General features: G+C 41.8%; 1 protein-coding gene across 1 annotated transcript in view; it reads right to left on the bottom strand.

Moving 5' to 3' along the window:
• Window positions 1-11323: 11323 nt before the first annotated feature.
• The window catches only part of tada2a (transcriptional adaptor 2A), an 18024-nt gene continuing 14568 nt past the window's right edge, over window positions 11324-14779 (bottom strand). The window contains exons 12-15 of the mRNA XM_020620732.1: window positions 14626-14758; window positions 14209-14252; window positions 13742-13821; window positions 11324-11816 (exon numbers count right to left, since the gene is read on the bottom strand). Coding sequence (XP_020476388.1) covers window positions 11631-11816; window positions 13742-13821; window positions 14209-14252; window positions 14626-14758 — 443 coding nt within the window. The 3' untranslated portion in view covers window positions 11324-11630. The remainder of the gene's footprint in view (window positions 11817-13741; window positions 13822-14208; window positions 14253-14625; window positions 14759-14779) is intronic.

Below are 14779 nucleotides of genomic sequence, written 5' to 3'. Positions count from 1 at the left end.
CCGATAGTCTAGCCCAAGAAGCTTCCAAGACTGGACTGCGGATCAACCTAGAGAAGACTAAAATCATGACCCTGTTAAAAAAAACAGCAGAAGCCAATCACCCTTAGAGACAGCGAGCTGGAAGAAGTCACCTCTTTCACCTACCTGGGCAGCATTGTATCAGCATCAGGTGGTTCTGACGAGGACATCAAAGCCAGAATCGGGAAAGCTAGACACGCCTTTATTAGCCTGAGACCAAGTCTGGAGGTCAACATCCCTATCTGTCCGCAATAAAATATGAATTTTCAACAGCAACGTTAAGTCTGTCCTTCTCTATGGCTCAGAGACCTGGAGAGTCACCAACACCCTAACCAACAAACTCCAAGTATTCGTCAACGGCTGCCTTCGCAACATACTGAAGATCAGGTGGACAGATAAACTAAAGAATACTGAATTGTGGCAGCGGACAAACCAAGATCCCATCAACCAGCAGATTGCCAGGCGTAAATGGCGATGGATAGGACACACCCTGCGGAAACCCTCACAGGACATCACCCGGCAGGCCTTGCAATGCGACCCTCGGGGAAAGAGATGGGTCGGTCGCCCTAAGACCACGTGGAGACGGTCCTGTGAAGAGGAAATGAAGAAGTGCAACCTGTCGTGGGGTGAAGTGAAAAAGGCTGCCCAGAATAGACTGCATTGGAGAGCTGTTGTTGAGGCCCTTTGTTCCACGGGGAACCCAAGGAGATAAGAAGAACATACTTGGTCAAATAAAGTGATTATCCTTATGCATCTCCTTTCTAAATTATGATGAACATGGTGCCTTCAAACACTTTTTTCCTAAGGTCTTGGCTGATATCTTTAGATTTTCCCATGATGACAAGCATGCACTAGTTAAGCTACTGCAGTGAGGGACCCAGACGCTGCTCCTGTCTATCCAGCTAGAGAATCTCTGTTCACTTATGATCAAAATAGACAAACTGTAGTTTGTTAATTGGACTAACTCTGACTTCTCATATTCTGCTGCTCTGTGCTTCACAGTTATTTGGCTCAGTGAATCTGTCTCAGACAGCACAATATGGCTGCCAGGGTTCCAGATCCACAGAGTGGACCACAGCGACCCCATGGTAAGGTCAAGTGGCACCACTCACTCAAGAAGTAGAAAGCTCAAGGATTCATACGAAGGAAGAATCATATAAGGATTTAAGCAGAACCTTAACTTAAACTCTCTTTGTTTGTTGTTGTTTTTGCCTTCTCCTTCCCTCCATCACCAGCACCACCAAGTGCTGCCTCTTGTGAAGGTCTGGTTTGTGCAGTGTGAAACAAGTTTTGCAAGAGGAACCTTTAGTTAAAGCTGAAGTCACACTACCAATAAGTTTGCCTCGGGTGACACCTGTGAAACAATGCATTCCCTGAAAGTCACAATAAGAACAGCCTGTCACAAATATCTGCAAGACAGAAGGTTCACAGTGATCTGCTTTGTCATAGAGTTGTTGCTGAAGGGATTTGTGTGACACTAATGGCTTAGCAGGGTTTGTTAATGGCTCCAAGTTGTGACTTCTGTGGACCTGTCTATGGGTCACACAAAGAGGGTGTTGTTGGTCTTTCACAGAGAACTTGAGGTAGCAGTTAAAAAATAAGTGTTTTACTAGTAGTAAAACCAAAAACTAGCTTCTAGCCCCGATAGGGTGACTATTTTCACTGACTGTGAAATTCACTATGCTAACATTAGCTGTATCACTGTGATATTTAAAGAATATGGTTCAGTCCAATATGCCCAAAATGTGTAAAAAGAAGAGTGCCAGCTGCTGTTCCGAGATCTCTCCACAGGAACTGTAAGGGATTTAGACCTGGACTCATTGCTGGCCACTTCAGAACTCTGCAGCTCATTGTCTGAAACCATTTCTGGTGCTTTCTGAAGTCTGCTTTGGGTCATTGTCCTGCTGTAAAACCCATGACCTCTGACAGAGACCCAGCTTTCTGACACTGGGCCCTACATTGGGCCCCAGAATTCATTGGTGGTCTTCAGATTTCATAATGCCATACACACAGTCAAGACATCCAGTGGCTGAAGCATCAAATCAACCCCAAACCATCAGTGAACCTCCACCGTGCTTGACTGTAGGGATGTGTTCTTTTCTTTGAAGGCCTCATTTTGTTTTCTGAAAACAGTAGAATGATGTGCTCGACCAAAAAGCTCTATTTTAGTTTCATCTGTCCACAGGACCTTCTCCCAGAAGGACTGTGGCTTCCTCAGGTAGGTTTGGTCAGACTCCAATCTGGGTTTTTTATGTCTCTGTGTCAGCAGTGGGTCCCCTGGGTCTCCGACCATAGTCCCCCTTGTCATTTAGATGGTGACAGTATGAGCTGACTTTGTTGCACCCTGTGCCTGAAGGTCAGCTTGAATTTATCTGGAAGTTGATCAAGGTTCTTTATCCACCATTCAAACAATCCTTCGCTGCAATCTGTCATCTGTTCTTCTCTTTCATCCACGTCCAGGGAGATTAGCTACAGAGCCATGGGCTGTAAACGTCCTGACAATGTTGTTCACAGTGGACACGGGAACAGCCAGATCTCTGGAGATGGACTTGGAGCCTTGGGACTGTCCAGGCTTTTCCACTACTGTGGTTCTCAAATCAAACCTATGGTCATGAGCTTTGGGTCATGACCGAAAGGGCAAGATCCCAGATGCAGGCGGCCGAAATGAGCTTTCTCTGCAGGGTGGTGGGGTGCTCCCTTAGAGATAGGGTGAGGAGCTTGGTCACCTGGGAGGAGCTCAGAGTAGAACCGCTGCTCCTCCACATTAAGAGGAGCCAGCTGAGGTGGCTCGGGCATCTGTTTCGGATGCCTATTGGGCGTCTTCCTGGGGAGGTGTTCCGGGCATGTCCCACCAGGAGGAGGCCCCGGGGTTCTCAAATCCTCCTCATCCTCTTTGCTCTGCTTTCTTTTCTCCATGCTCAGTGTGGTCCACATGACACAAAGATTGAATCAACTTTTCTCCATTTTAACTGGTTCCCAGTGTGATTTCTATGTCACCAGCACCTGTTGGTTGCTACAGGTGAGTTTCATTACAAACTAAAGGAGCATCACCTGCTTGAAATACAACTATTTCTGATGGTTTTGAAAAGTGTCAATAATTCTGTCCAGTCCATTTTTGGAGTTCTGTTTTTTGTGTTGTTCAAATGCAAACAAAGGAAATAAACATGAGAATACCAAAGAATTTGTGATTGCAACAATTTTCTGGGAGAAGTGGTGAGTTATCTGACAGAAATGCAGGGTGGCCAATATTTTTGGCCATGACTGTAGATTCTATCTTTGTTGAAGATTGAAGTCTATGAAATGTGTAGGAGGTTGGTCAAGGGAATGCGAGTGGGAAGTGAAATCCTTTGCTGTACAATAAATGTTAATTTCATATGTTCAAAACATTCAACTCAAGATGTTCATTGTAAGATAAACCATTCCCAACTGCAGGACGGTCTGAGTTTCCCGTTCACTGTACAGCACTACTGAAAGCTGATTGTACTCAGTATACTGTGTATTTCACTTTTTTCAGAAGATTTGTACAAAGACAATTCAATGAGAAGTTAAAAGAAGTTTAATTTACAAGAATGCCTTACTCCCCACAACCTCACAGTTATTATTAAGATTATTAAATGATTAAATAACTGAAGACAGGTTGGTGAATGCAACATGTTTGGTGGACATTCAGCTTTCACATTCAGTCTGTCAGCAAATCTGCTTTTCCTTTCTCTCTGGCGTCAGTCACTCCTCATACAAAAGTGGTGGGAGGATCTAGCATCTCCCCAGAGCACAATACTGAAAACTGTTGGTGAGATGCAACTACAGAACAAACAAATCCCTTATCTAATAGTAGAATCCAGACGTCTGACTGAAATGTAGTGTCTTTCACAATTCTGACTCTGAAACAAGAGATCATTTGTTTTCCTCAAAATGCTTCTGATGTTTTTTCTCAGAGGGCAGTGGAGCATTAACTTTAAAGGGAAGTCTAGCAGCAGGGCTGTATTTTAAAAATACTAAGATCACAAGTCCAAATTCCTACCAAATACCAAACCAAAATGTGTAACAGAAAAAAGAGAAATCACAAAAGTTCACATCTAGTGGATTGCACCATATCCCTCTAAATGCATTTAAACTCCTACATGTGCAATTTCATGTTCTTAGCCCCAAATTCCCAGACATAATACAAAAGACTTGACCTTGGTGTTCTAAATGGTAACTGTGAGCCTGACTATCAGTTATGTTATAGATATTATAGAAATATGAATATGATCAGTTGATTAATATGAAGAAAAATCGATTTGGTAGCATTAAATTCAAGAAGTATTCTTTTGCAATGCAGACCTACAGTATATAGCGATATGAATTCCTATTAGTAAAATAACAATTCAGGATTCAGGCTACAGTATGCAATTCAATATATTGGCCTAATGTTAAGAGTATATTAAGACAATAAAGCCCACTGACGCTGCTATGCCGTATTTGCCAATAGGACCTAAAGGTTTTTTCTTTGATCTTACACTTTCTAATGCACAGATCCTGTATCATAGCAGTGACTGGGGAAGAACACCTGATACAGCAGCTTCAAACACAGAGTGGGCTGTTCATCTGAATGCCTGTAGAGAACTGTGTGCTCATGTTACAGGTCTTGATCTGATAAAACCCAGAAAGCAAGCTCATTGTTGCAGATGCAATAAGCAATGTAGGATCACACTCCGCAGTGGGTCAGGCAATATGTTTCCATTTTAGTATGCTACTGGCTTGAAATCTAGTTTTATGCACTCGTTTAACACTCACGCACAAATGCACACATTACCATTTAAAATGTTCCCCTGGCATGGTGGGCTACAGGTATACATATGGAAAACAAATATAATTTCTGGTCTGTTATTTCAACTCTCATTATGCCCTGCCTGGAAGAAACAGTTGGATGTACACGCAGAGCTCAAGACAGTTTCAACCATCTATGGCCTGAACTCGGAGACCTTCAAGAGTGCAGCTACATCTGCGGGGCTTTCAGTGTAGCCCTCACTGAATATATCCACGTAGAAAACCATAATTAGACATACCTTCCAAAGTCAATCCTATTTCAAAGGGCTCCTGGGGGGAGATTCTACGCTATCCATAAGCTCATGGCCCCTGTTGCAGAGTCACTCCTAATTACATTCCAAATTCAATCAACCAGAAACAAACAGCAGCCATGCCAACCAAAAAAAAAAAGGCTGATTGTTTCTACACTGTGAGGTAAAAAGAGCTGGACTGACAGTGGTTTATGCTGAGGTTTGACCCTGTAGTTGAAATGCTATGAATCATTTTATAGGATAAGTACAGTGGAGAGATAAGAGCTCATGCTGTATTGAAATTCACCTGATGAATGTTTAAAGAGACAAGGAAACTGTGACACAAAATGTCTGTGAATGAGTAAGAGGTAAGAGAAGGGATGACTGATGTTTAAGGAGTGGTAACCTTGAATTTGAACACTGCAAAGCAAGAGACAGATAGATAGGGAGATGGAGACAGCTGCAGGCTGCAAAGACAGGGACTGGGGTTCAGACTGAAATGTCAGATGAGTCAGAGGCATTCTGGGAAGACTCTCCTGTTTAATATGGCTCCACAGTCTGCCATGGAGGCTGAAAATTTACAGTGACACCATCACCGTAATAACAAACACCTGTAGCCACGTTGTGAAGGAGCTGTCTACTTCGAGCGAGCAGCTAGTGAGATTGATTAACCCTAACCGCCTGTAGCACACGATAACTGATGGGTTCGATAGTGCAGAGGGTGCCACGGTGATTTAACAGTAAAATCCTTTGCACATCCCTCAGCGATGTGGACAGTCAGTACCATCTGCTGTTCAGTTAGGGTTACTTATTTACACTTTCTGAGAGCCAGCAGAGATCTATCAATCCAAACTGTGTATTATAGGCACAGTGATCTCATTCAGGCTGCTAAAAATCATTCAGGGAGAACGCTGAAGGTGATGGCAAGCACATTTCAGATTCCCAGTGTGAGAATTGAAGCAGAAAAATATGCATGGTATCTGAAAATATTGTTGCTCTTTCAGGCAACATCTTTACTTTCTTCTGCTCACACCTGACAAGCATGTGACCAAAGCCTCAGCAGATTATCAAGCCAATTGTGGGACTATCTGCTAATAAGATGATGAATGATTATCCTTGAGAAAGTAAACTAGAGTGTGCAAGGAGGCACTGTAAATTTCTAAGATGATCCCAGCTAGTTTGTTTCCATCTGTGCTGATGTGTGTGACCAGTGGGCAGAGGGGTGGTGGGATGATGACAATGAAGAGTGTTGTGGTCAGTGGCGGTGGAGATGCTAGACCTGAGACCGAGTGGGTGGTGGTGGTGGGTGGGGACCTCTAAATAAAGTTGCTGCTGACACAGGTGCCCCAGTCGCTCCAGTTGCGATGGCGGTAAATAGACAAGGGATCTAAGTGTTTGCTTTAGCAACATGTGAGTGCAGCGAGGTGGCTGAGTGCAGCGAGGTGGCTGATCGCAGCGTGGAGCCTCCCCATCACTCTGATCACTGCTGCTCTGACATCAAACAAACACATTTGCTGCTGTGCAAAAGGGACGAGAGCGGAGATGCCTCAGCTGCATCAGCCACATCCTGTGAATATTCATCCTTAAAGAAAAGAATGACTGTTCTAATATTGTGCCTTATTGAGTGCCGACTGCCTTTATTGCCTCCCTATCTTCCATCAAAGTGAGTGAGTGAGAAAAAGCACGTACACAGATGGGCGGGGGCAAGAAGGGGCTACAATGGGCTTCAGTTCTGTGCACAGCTCTGGTTAGTCACGACTCCTCTGCCCAGCAGATGAGCAGAGCTGCCCCCTGCCCCTCCTCTCCAGTGCCGCTCCTTCTTTCAGACTTCAGTATGCCACAGACCTGGTTGCCAAGGTAACCTCTTTGTGTTGATGGGTTCACCTCTGTGTTAATCACTACCCAGCAATAATGGCCAAAGCAGGAAGGGGAGTGAGCGTGTGTGTGTGTGTGTGTGTCTGTGCCAGAGTTTGTCCTTTTACGGAGGGTTACAACAACACAGTCAGCTTTTCCCCTTGTCCCTGAATAGCCAAGACAAAATTCAATAAGCTACCGGTGAAGCTCTAAAACCATCGGATCGATTTCTGTCGGGAGAGCTGTGTTTTCTTTTTCAGTTTTCCAAACAAGGTAGCCTACTTTCAGTGTTCTAATAAGAAAAAACAGCTCCAGTATGATGAGGACATATGTTGTTCCTAGTGCTGTTACCATGCAAATCATTAAGAGATATAACTGACAGGACATTAACATATCTTAGTGGAGATCATCTCATTTGCTCTGTATCTCTTCCCTGAGTTCTGTAGGATAAAATAATCAACTTATGAAACATAATTCATCCTGATGCAAATTATCTTTCATTTCTGTGATCCTAAGTACAGTGGTGGAAAGTAGCTAAGCACATTTACCCACATTCCGTACTTAAGTGCAACTTTGAGGTACTTGTACTTTGATTGTTTCCATCTTCTGCTACTTTATAGTTCTATTCCACTACATTTCAGAGGGGAATCTGCACTTTTTACTGCACCAGATCTATTTGTGTGTCTGCTGCTTACTGATGAGTACTTTTATCTTGATTTGGTTGGAAAAAGTACAACTAAAACACAAACAGAATTGCTTTCTTTCTTTTTTACCTATACGATGTCCTCTGTCTGTAATTAACTCAAGGGAATTTTTCGCAAGTTGATTTGTAATATTACTGGTATAGAAAAGTAAAATTGGAAACCCTGTCTCAGGTTCACATTAATGACATGAAATGTAATCAACAAATAAATTATGATGTACACTGACCAGCCAGTTTATTAGGTACACCTGTAAATTGTATGCAATGCAGTGCAACACTTCCTCCTTAACATCTGTGTTTATGAAACTCACAGTGTTTCAGTTTTTGATGAAATTGTCATAAATGTATTAATTCAATTGTACTGTAGGTTTATTATTGAGGTCATAGTTACAGGTGGTGTTGTACTAGACTACACTATATTCAGAGGTGTCCCTAATATTCTGACCCTCTCATCTATGTAAAAGGGGAGGACAAAAATATATCTGAATATAATTTACTTTAAGTACAGTATATTTTGATCATTACATGATTTTCCCTGTTAACAGAGCGTTTCTTCACTGTAGTATTTCTATTGTGTGATTTTAAAATAGCACAACACAAGTGTCCAACGATACAAGTTTGGAGACTGTCAAGATTTGCCTGTTTGAGTCTCGCTCTCAGTTTGTGATGTTTACAAGATCAGCACAAATACACAGTATTCCCACTAAAGGAATTCAGCATCAGTTTACCTATTCTGGGAGTCTGAGCTGAGCGGAGAGCAGGAGGCTAATAGTGTGTCTGAGAAGATGGTGTGTGGGCGGGTTGAGAGATGCTGCATCTCTGCACTCATGCAGAGTGTTGACACAGACATCTGCACCATCTGCTGCTCCTGCCACTACACGCTCAGGCAAGAGCATGTGCACAATATATACTGAGTTACATTATACAACATGCACTAATCCAGAGTGGGAGCATTTACTTTGGAGAATGATGATCTAGTTGAAAAGCAACTATCTCAAATCATTGACAGTAAAAGCCAAAACAAAGACATGTAGCTTAAAAAATAACTCAAATTAGAACAATTTTGAAGCTTTAATATATGGTCTGTAAGGGTTAAACCTCCAGCAACAATTGCTGCATTAATTTAATGAATTAAAAGAATGTACACAGATGGTGGCTTTAATCACTTCTGATTAAGCCAAACCAGAAGGAGGCAAATGCCAAAGAGGAGTTTTTTTTTTTATCTTAAGTTCATTCCCAGCAGGCACATGGAAGGATGTCATCCAGTGAGTTAAACTTATTTAAAATGTTAGAGAAAGCTAGACCCATACTGTGGTAGAAGGCCTCACCAACATTATTTAGGGTCCCTTCTCATAGCTGCACTTCTGTAGTTTATAGACTAATCATGGTATTACCTACTTCGGTCATTAGCACAGACTGTATATAAAAGGTAGGACGTGTCAACACTTCCCTCTACTATGCAAAACTGAAGCCAAACTATTGTGAAAACAGAGGCATCCACCTTACTTCTGGGATGCATTTTGCAACCTGATTCTGTGCAGCAGTGACCAGAGGTGGAGCTGTAGTATCAGAACTCCAATCAAAACTGTCAAATCATTAGAAATACACACCCTTTTTGTATAATTAAATAACATTAACAACAAACTTTCCAGAAAATTGATCACTTGAACCCAAATCGGTATGATAGTATCCACCTCAAACAACAGAAATCCCATTTGGGAAAAATGTATTTGATCTGTACTTTGAACTTTTAGTTTGGATCAGGTACAACATGGACAACACGGAGGGGGTGGGGCTTATGACTTATGCTACATCCAGCCACCAGGGGGTGATCAACTTGCAGTGACTTCACTTCTGGGGAGCTGTCACGTTGTCCATCTTTATACAGTCTATGGCCATTAGACACATCGTATTTACCTCTCTAACAGTCTGTGAACAAGACTGGTCAAATACCACGTGACCAAATGGTAAAATTAACTCTGAATAGCTCATTGTCATCACTATACTGTGACATCAGTGCTATTAGTGTAACATCCACTGTGCCACTGTTATTTTAAGTGGTGAGTACATGGTGACATCAGTACTGGATGTAGTGAGAGTTGGGTTTAGCCATGACCTTAAATGATTCAGTTTTGTAATACTGCTGGACTGCTTTCTCTTTCTGCTGCACTTTGTAAACAGGTGGTAGAAAGCCTCCAATCTACTGTACGTAAATGGAATGCAACACAAGTAAGATGTAGCTGCTGTAAATTCCAGTATTGGTGAAAAAAACTGAATGTTAGTTTCACTCTTGGTGACATGGCTGAGCCCTTGTTGTGGAGTTTGTTCTCATTTTAGCACCTCACTTTGAATCAAGAACATTCAGGCCACATTGGTTCATCTGCTTCAAATGCAGACTGAACACCAATTGCTACAATTTGCAACCATGAGAGCTGGAGTTTTAAACAGACAATAAAAGGGAGAGAGGACAGATCAATTTGTTGAGGCTGGGTGGAACACACTCTTGGGTAAAGACGCCAAGTGTGACAAGAGGAAAACTGTATTGTGTGAAATGAGCAGAAGTGAAAGGAGCAATTTCACTCTGTTGCTTCTTGTTTGTTTTGGAACCTTGATTGATAAGACACATGGAGGCAGGGGAGAAAAAAATCTGAATTTCTTCTCCTTCACATCCTCTTCAATCCAGATCCAAAGCCTGAGCTACGGTTCAGACGCTCCTCCACGTCCTGTCTCGCCCTCATCATCAAGGGGTGAAACTCCAGCTATAATCAGGCAGTTAGCTGAGTGTGTTGTGGCTGCTGGTCGTTGCACAGATAAGCTTGTCGGAGGCTGGTGGCCTCCTGCCTGCTCTACATTGTTCTCCCACGCCCGCAGATGGAGACAGAAAGGATCGAGCCTCTGATGCCTCTGTCTGTGTCACTGTGGAGTATCATTCAAAAACACTCAAGACTATCAGCTCAGCATTGCTACTTCATACTTCACTAGATTTTAGAGGCAAATATTTGACTTTTTACTGCACTACATGTATTGTATTGATAACTTGAGTTACAAGTTACCTTTCAGAAATAGATTAATAAAAAAATACAGTATAATCAAATCTTTATTGATATCTGGTGGAAAATTCAGAAGCTACTTGGCAGTACTTCAAATAATAAGCATAACAGCTAATTAAAAATAGATCCCCCTTTTCCACCTGTAACATTAAAGTGATCAACATGGTAATGCTGTATCAAGAATTATAATCCAATAATATGAGGCTCATTAATGTTAATCTTATCTCTCCAAGATAAAACTTATACTTTTTTGCACTTTAAGTATATTTTGATGCTAATACTTTTATATTTTACTTAAGTAACATTTTGAATGCAGTACCTTTACTTGTAACAGAGTTTTTAAACTGTGGTACTGCTTCTTTTACTCAGGCAAATAAACAGGGTGAGTACTTCTTCCACCTCAGCTGCATTAAGCTCATTTGTGTGGTTATGCAAGATGTTGTGCAAGTCTGTTTCACCTTAGAAACATTTAGTAAGGCTTTATTTAAGAAGCCTGTATTTTATCAATAAGTACTTTGGAAAGTTACTGAACTATGTAATATGGTGTTAATTACAGGGAAAACAGAGACAGTGCTCTTACAGCAATTGTTCCTCCTGTGCTAGATTGCCTCAAGTTAATGCAGCTTCTGGGATCTCAATGAAACAATCAATGACAATTACAGTTTATTTATGTTTACATATCAGTTCATTTTAAAGAAAATATGGGGCCTGTAAAACAAAGTGCCTGACTGGTCTAAGTCAAAGCATTAACACAAACACCAAATACTTTTTCATTTTCATAATCACTTTATGACATGAGAAATAAATATATCCTGATTTTCATACGACAGATACAAAGAGATTTGTCATTTTAATATATTTAATCAGAACCTCTTACAAAGCACAGGCCAAAGCGACATTACAATACCAGAACAAAACGAACCACTAACCACAATCTAATCTCCTCTGTGGTCAGATCAGATGCTCCTAGGCTTTCGTGATGTAACCCTCTTTGATTAGGAAATCATAGATTTTGCGAGTCTTGTTGACATCGATCTTGATCAGCGCTCGGGCCTGTGCCAGCCGCAGCCCCCCCTGACGTCTGCATTCATTAATTAAGGCCTGCTTATACTCCAAGTATGCCCCCGGCACCAGCCGCACCACCTGGCATAACTACAAACACAAAACAAACGTAAGGGTTAGCAGGAGATGCTGGCATTTAAAATCTGTAACAAAGTCACAGTTTAAGGCCTCTGTATGTGTCAAACAAAGGACCTGTCATTATCAGCTAACAGTATCTGAAACCCTGGTATAACAGACCAATTTGTGTAATGTTTCAATCGGAGAGCCACGCGCACTTTTTACAACAACTGGCCAGATGTATGGAGGTGTCCCAAGCCCTTGTTTCTTTGTGTACAACTAATTGCAGTATCAGGAATGCTTTGTACATTTCACTGCCTCAAGTCCACAAAGACAAGCAAAAGACAGAGACGGCCCGATTTACTAGGAAATCTAGGCAGGTGCAGGTTCCACTGACATTGCAGCAGATGAATAAAACACGAGCTAGTCATGTTATTTTTATCTACACTAACAGCACGGCTCTAGGGACGGTAATGTCGGCCTGTCAGTCCACCACTCTGGATGGGTTTCCATGAGATGGTGTATTAATATTTAAGGTGACTGGAGGATGAATCCCTCTGACTTTAGTGACACCCAGACCTTTTGTCTAGAACCATAACTTGGTCAAAATGAGTCCAATAATTTTCTTTATGACCAAATACCTACAAGCCTCTTAGGAAATGTTCAGAGGTGGAAAGTAATTAAGTACATTTACTCAAGTACTGAGGTGCAATTTTGAGGTATCTGTACTTTGAGTATTTTCAGTTTCTGCTCCTTCATACTTTAACTTCACCACATTTCAGATTGCACTTTTTACTCCACTACATTTACAGTATTTGAAAGTTTTTAAGTTACTTTTCACATTACACGATTTCCAGCAGTACACAAAGTAATTCAAATTATACCATGTGAAATGTGCCACTGTGCATAATGAGCAATTTTTCTTGTGGTACTTTTACTGAAGTAACATTCTCAATGCAGGATCTGTAATAGAGTATTTTTACACTGTGGTATTGCTACTTTTATTTAAGTAAACATTCTGTGTACTGTGTACCACTGGAAATGCTATCATGCTAAACTAAGATGGTGAAGATGGTAAATGTTACCTGCTAATTATTAGCATGTTAGCTTCAGCTGGAATGATTAGTTGATTACTCATTTAAATTATTCATAAATATATATAAAACAGTACATATTTGGATAATTAATTTTTCAAGCAAAAACTATGACAAATGTCAAATATTCGCTGACTCCAGGTTTTCACATGGCAGGATTTGTTGCTTTCCTTGATCATACACCATTTCAGATTGAAAGTGAAGCGTTGGCTAACCTTGGTCATTTGTGCACTATCTTTTGACATTTTGCTGCATATTCCAAACAATTAATTGATTTACAAAAAAAATCAATTAATAGATTAACTGATAATGAAGACAATCGCAGTTGCAGCCCTAATGTTAGCACTTGACTCAACTGTGCCTAAGTGCAGCCTCACAGAGCTACAGCCGCGGCTACAGATCCAGAGTGTTATTCGTACAGTGCAGCTGTCAGTGCTGTGCATTCACTCCGACTCCTGCAGCAAAATCAAAATTCCTTTCCCACCACAACCTTCCTCACAGCTTTTGTAAATCAAATGAGTTATTTTTACGCCTACTTTTCAGAGGACGGGGATGTTCCATGCAAAACAAACTGGTGTAAATTGCAGCAGAACATAATCAGCCTCTGTAACGTCACCATCCATTTTTGTGTGGTCAGTGTTTCTGCAGGGTTTTAAAAATGCTTTATAGACCTTTTAAATACCTTATAGAATGCCATGTAATACCTTGCAGGATGCTGCAGTGTGATGTCAGACTGTTCACCCTGACTTAGGTTGTGACCACTATGCCCAGTCTGTTGTCTTTATGCAGGGCAGCACTGTTCATGTGACACATACTGAGGCCTTCCTGTGTGACACTTTCAGCATAGACAAAAGAGCGCTCTACCTCTTTCTCCTGCTCATTGAGCTTCTCTGTCCCTGGCAGTCCAGTCAGGTTGAGAGGAGGGGCGCTCCGCCTACCTGTTGCTGTGGAGCAGAAATTCAACAACCATTAACAGATATGCAGCAAAACAGTGCTGGTCCACACTTTAGAGAACATAATAGCAAGCTGACAACATGCAGTTAATTCCTCTGTTTGGAAGAGACAAGGGAACAAATATTTACTGTTTGTAAATTGTGTAAATATAGCTGTGAGTGAGAGTGTGTGACCCATTTGTGCTCTGGAGGATAAGGAAAGCAGCTCATTTGACAGGGTAAACAAATATAATAAATATGCATGTAATGCACTGTAGGTGCCTATTTGTTGAGTGTATTTATGGGAGAGTGTCTGCATTCATGTGACTGTGCCTGGGGCCATGCCAGGACAACAGGGAGGAAGGAGTACAGATGGAAAGGTGGAGGGAAGCTTTGTACCTGACACTGTGATGGTTGTGACAGCTGGAGTGATGCCAGCATCTCTGCAATCAGAAGGAAAAGCGTCAGCGTCTCTACTGCCTTTTAAAAACCCGAAACGCACACCCTTCACGACTCTCGCACCAGACTTGTCATCCAAAAAGGATGACTCACTGCATTCAAGATATTTTAAGGTAGAATAATTACAAGAACTTGGATAACACCCATGGCTAAAAACAAGAGCAGCAGCACTTTAAAAAGGACTAAAAATACTACAGAGACCGAGGTGGAAGTCGGATGCACAGTGATACAAACGTCAGCTCTGTTCATCTCAGCCTCCTAGTGCCGAATGTGATGACAGAGGTCAGACTCTCAGGGGAGCACAATTTCCCCAACCCGTCTATTACACACTGCGTAACTAGCAGGAAGGAGTCTCACATTGCAGCCTGTTTGCTGAGCCACTGCTGGCAGGCTCTGCCGTCCTGGATGTACTGCAGCACGTCACACAGCATGGTCCTCTTCCTCCGCTCATCCTCACGCATTCGCTTCACCCGCTCGTACACCTTGGCACCTGACAGGGGTTACACAGAGA

Source organism: Monopterus albus, unplaced genomic scaffold, assembly GCF_001952655.1.
Source record: "Monopterus albus unplaced genomic scaffold, M_albus_1.0 scaffold246.1, whole genome shotgun sequence".
Classification (NCBI taxonomy): Eukaryota; Metazoa; Chordata; class Actinopteri; order Synbranchiformes; family Synbranchidae; genus Monopterus; species Monopterus albus.
This window is presented reverse-complemented; position numbering and strand designations above follow the sequence as displayed.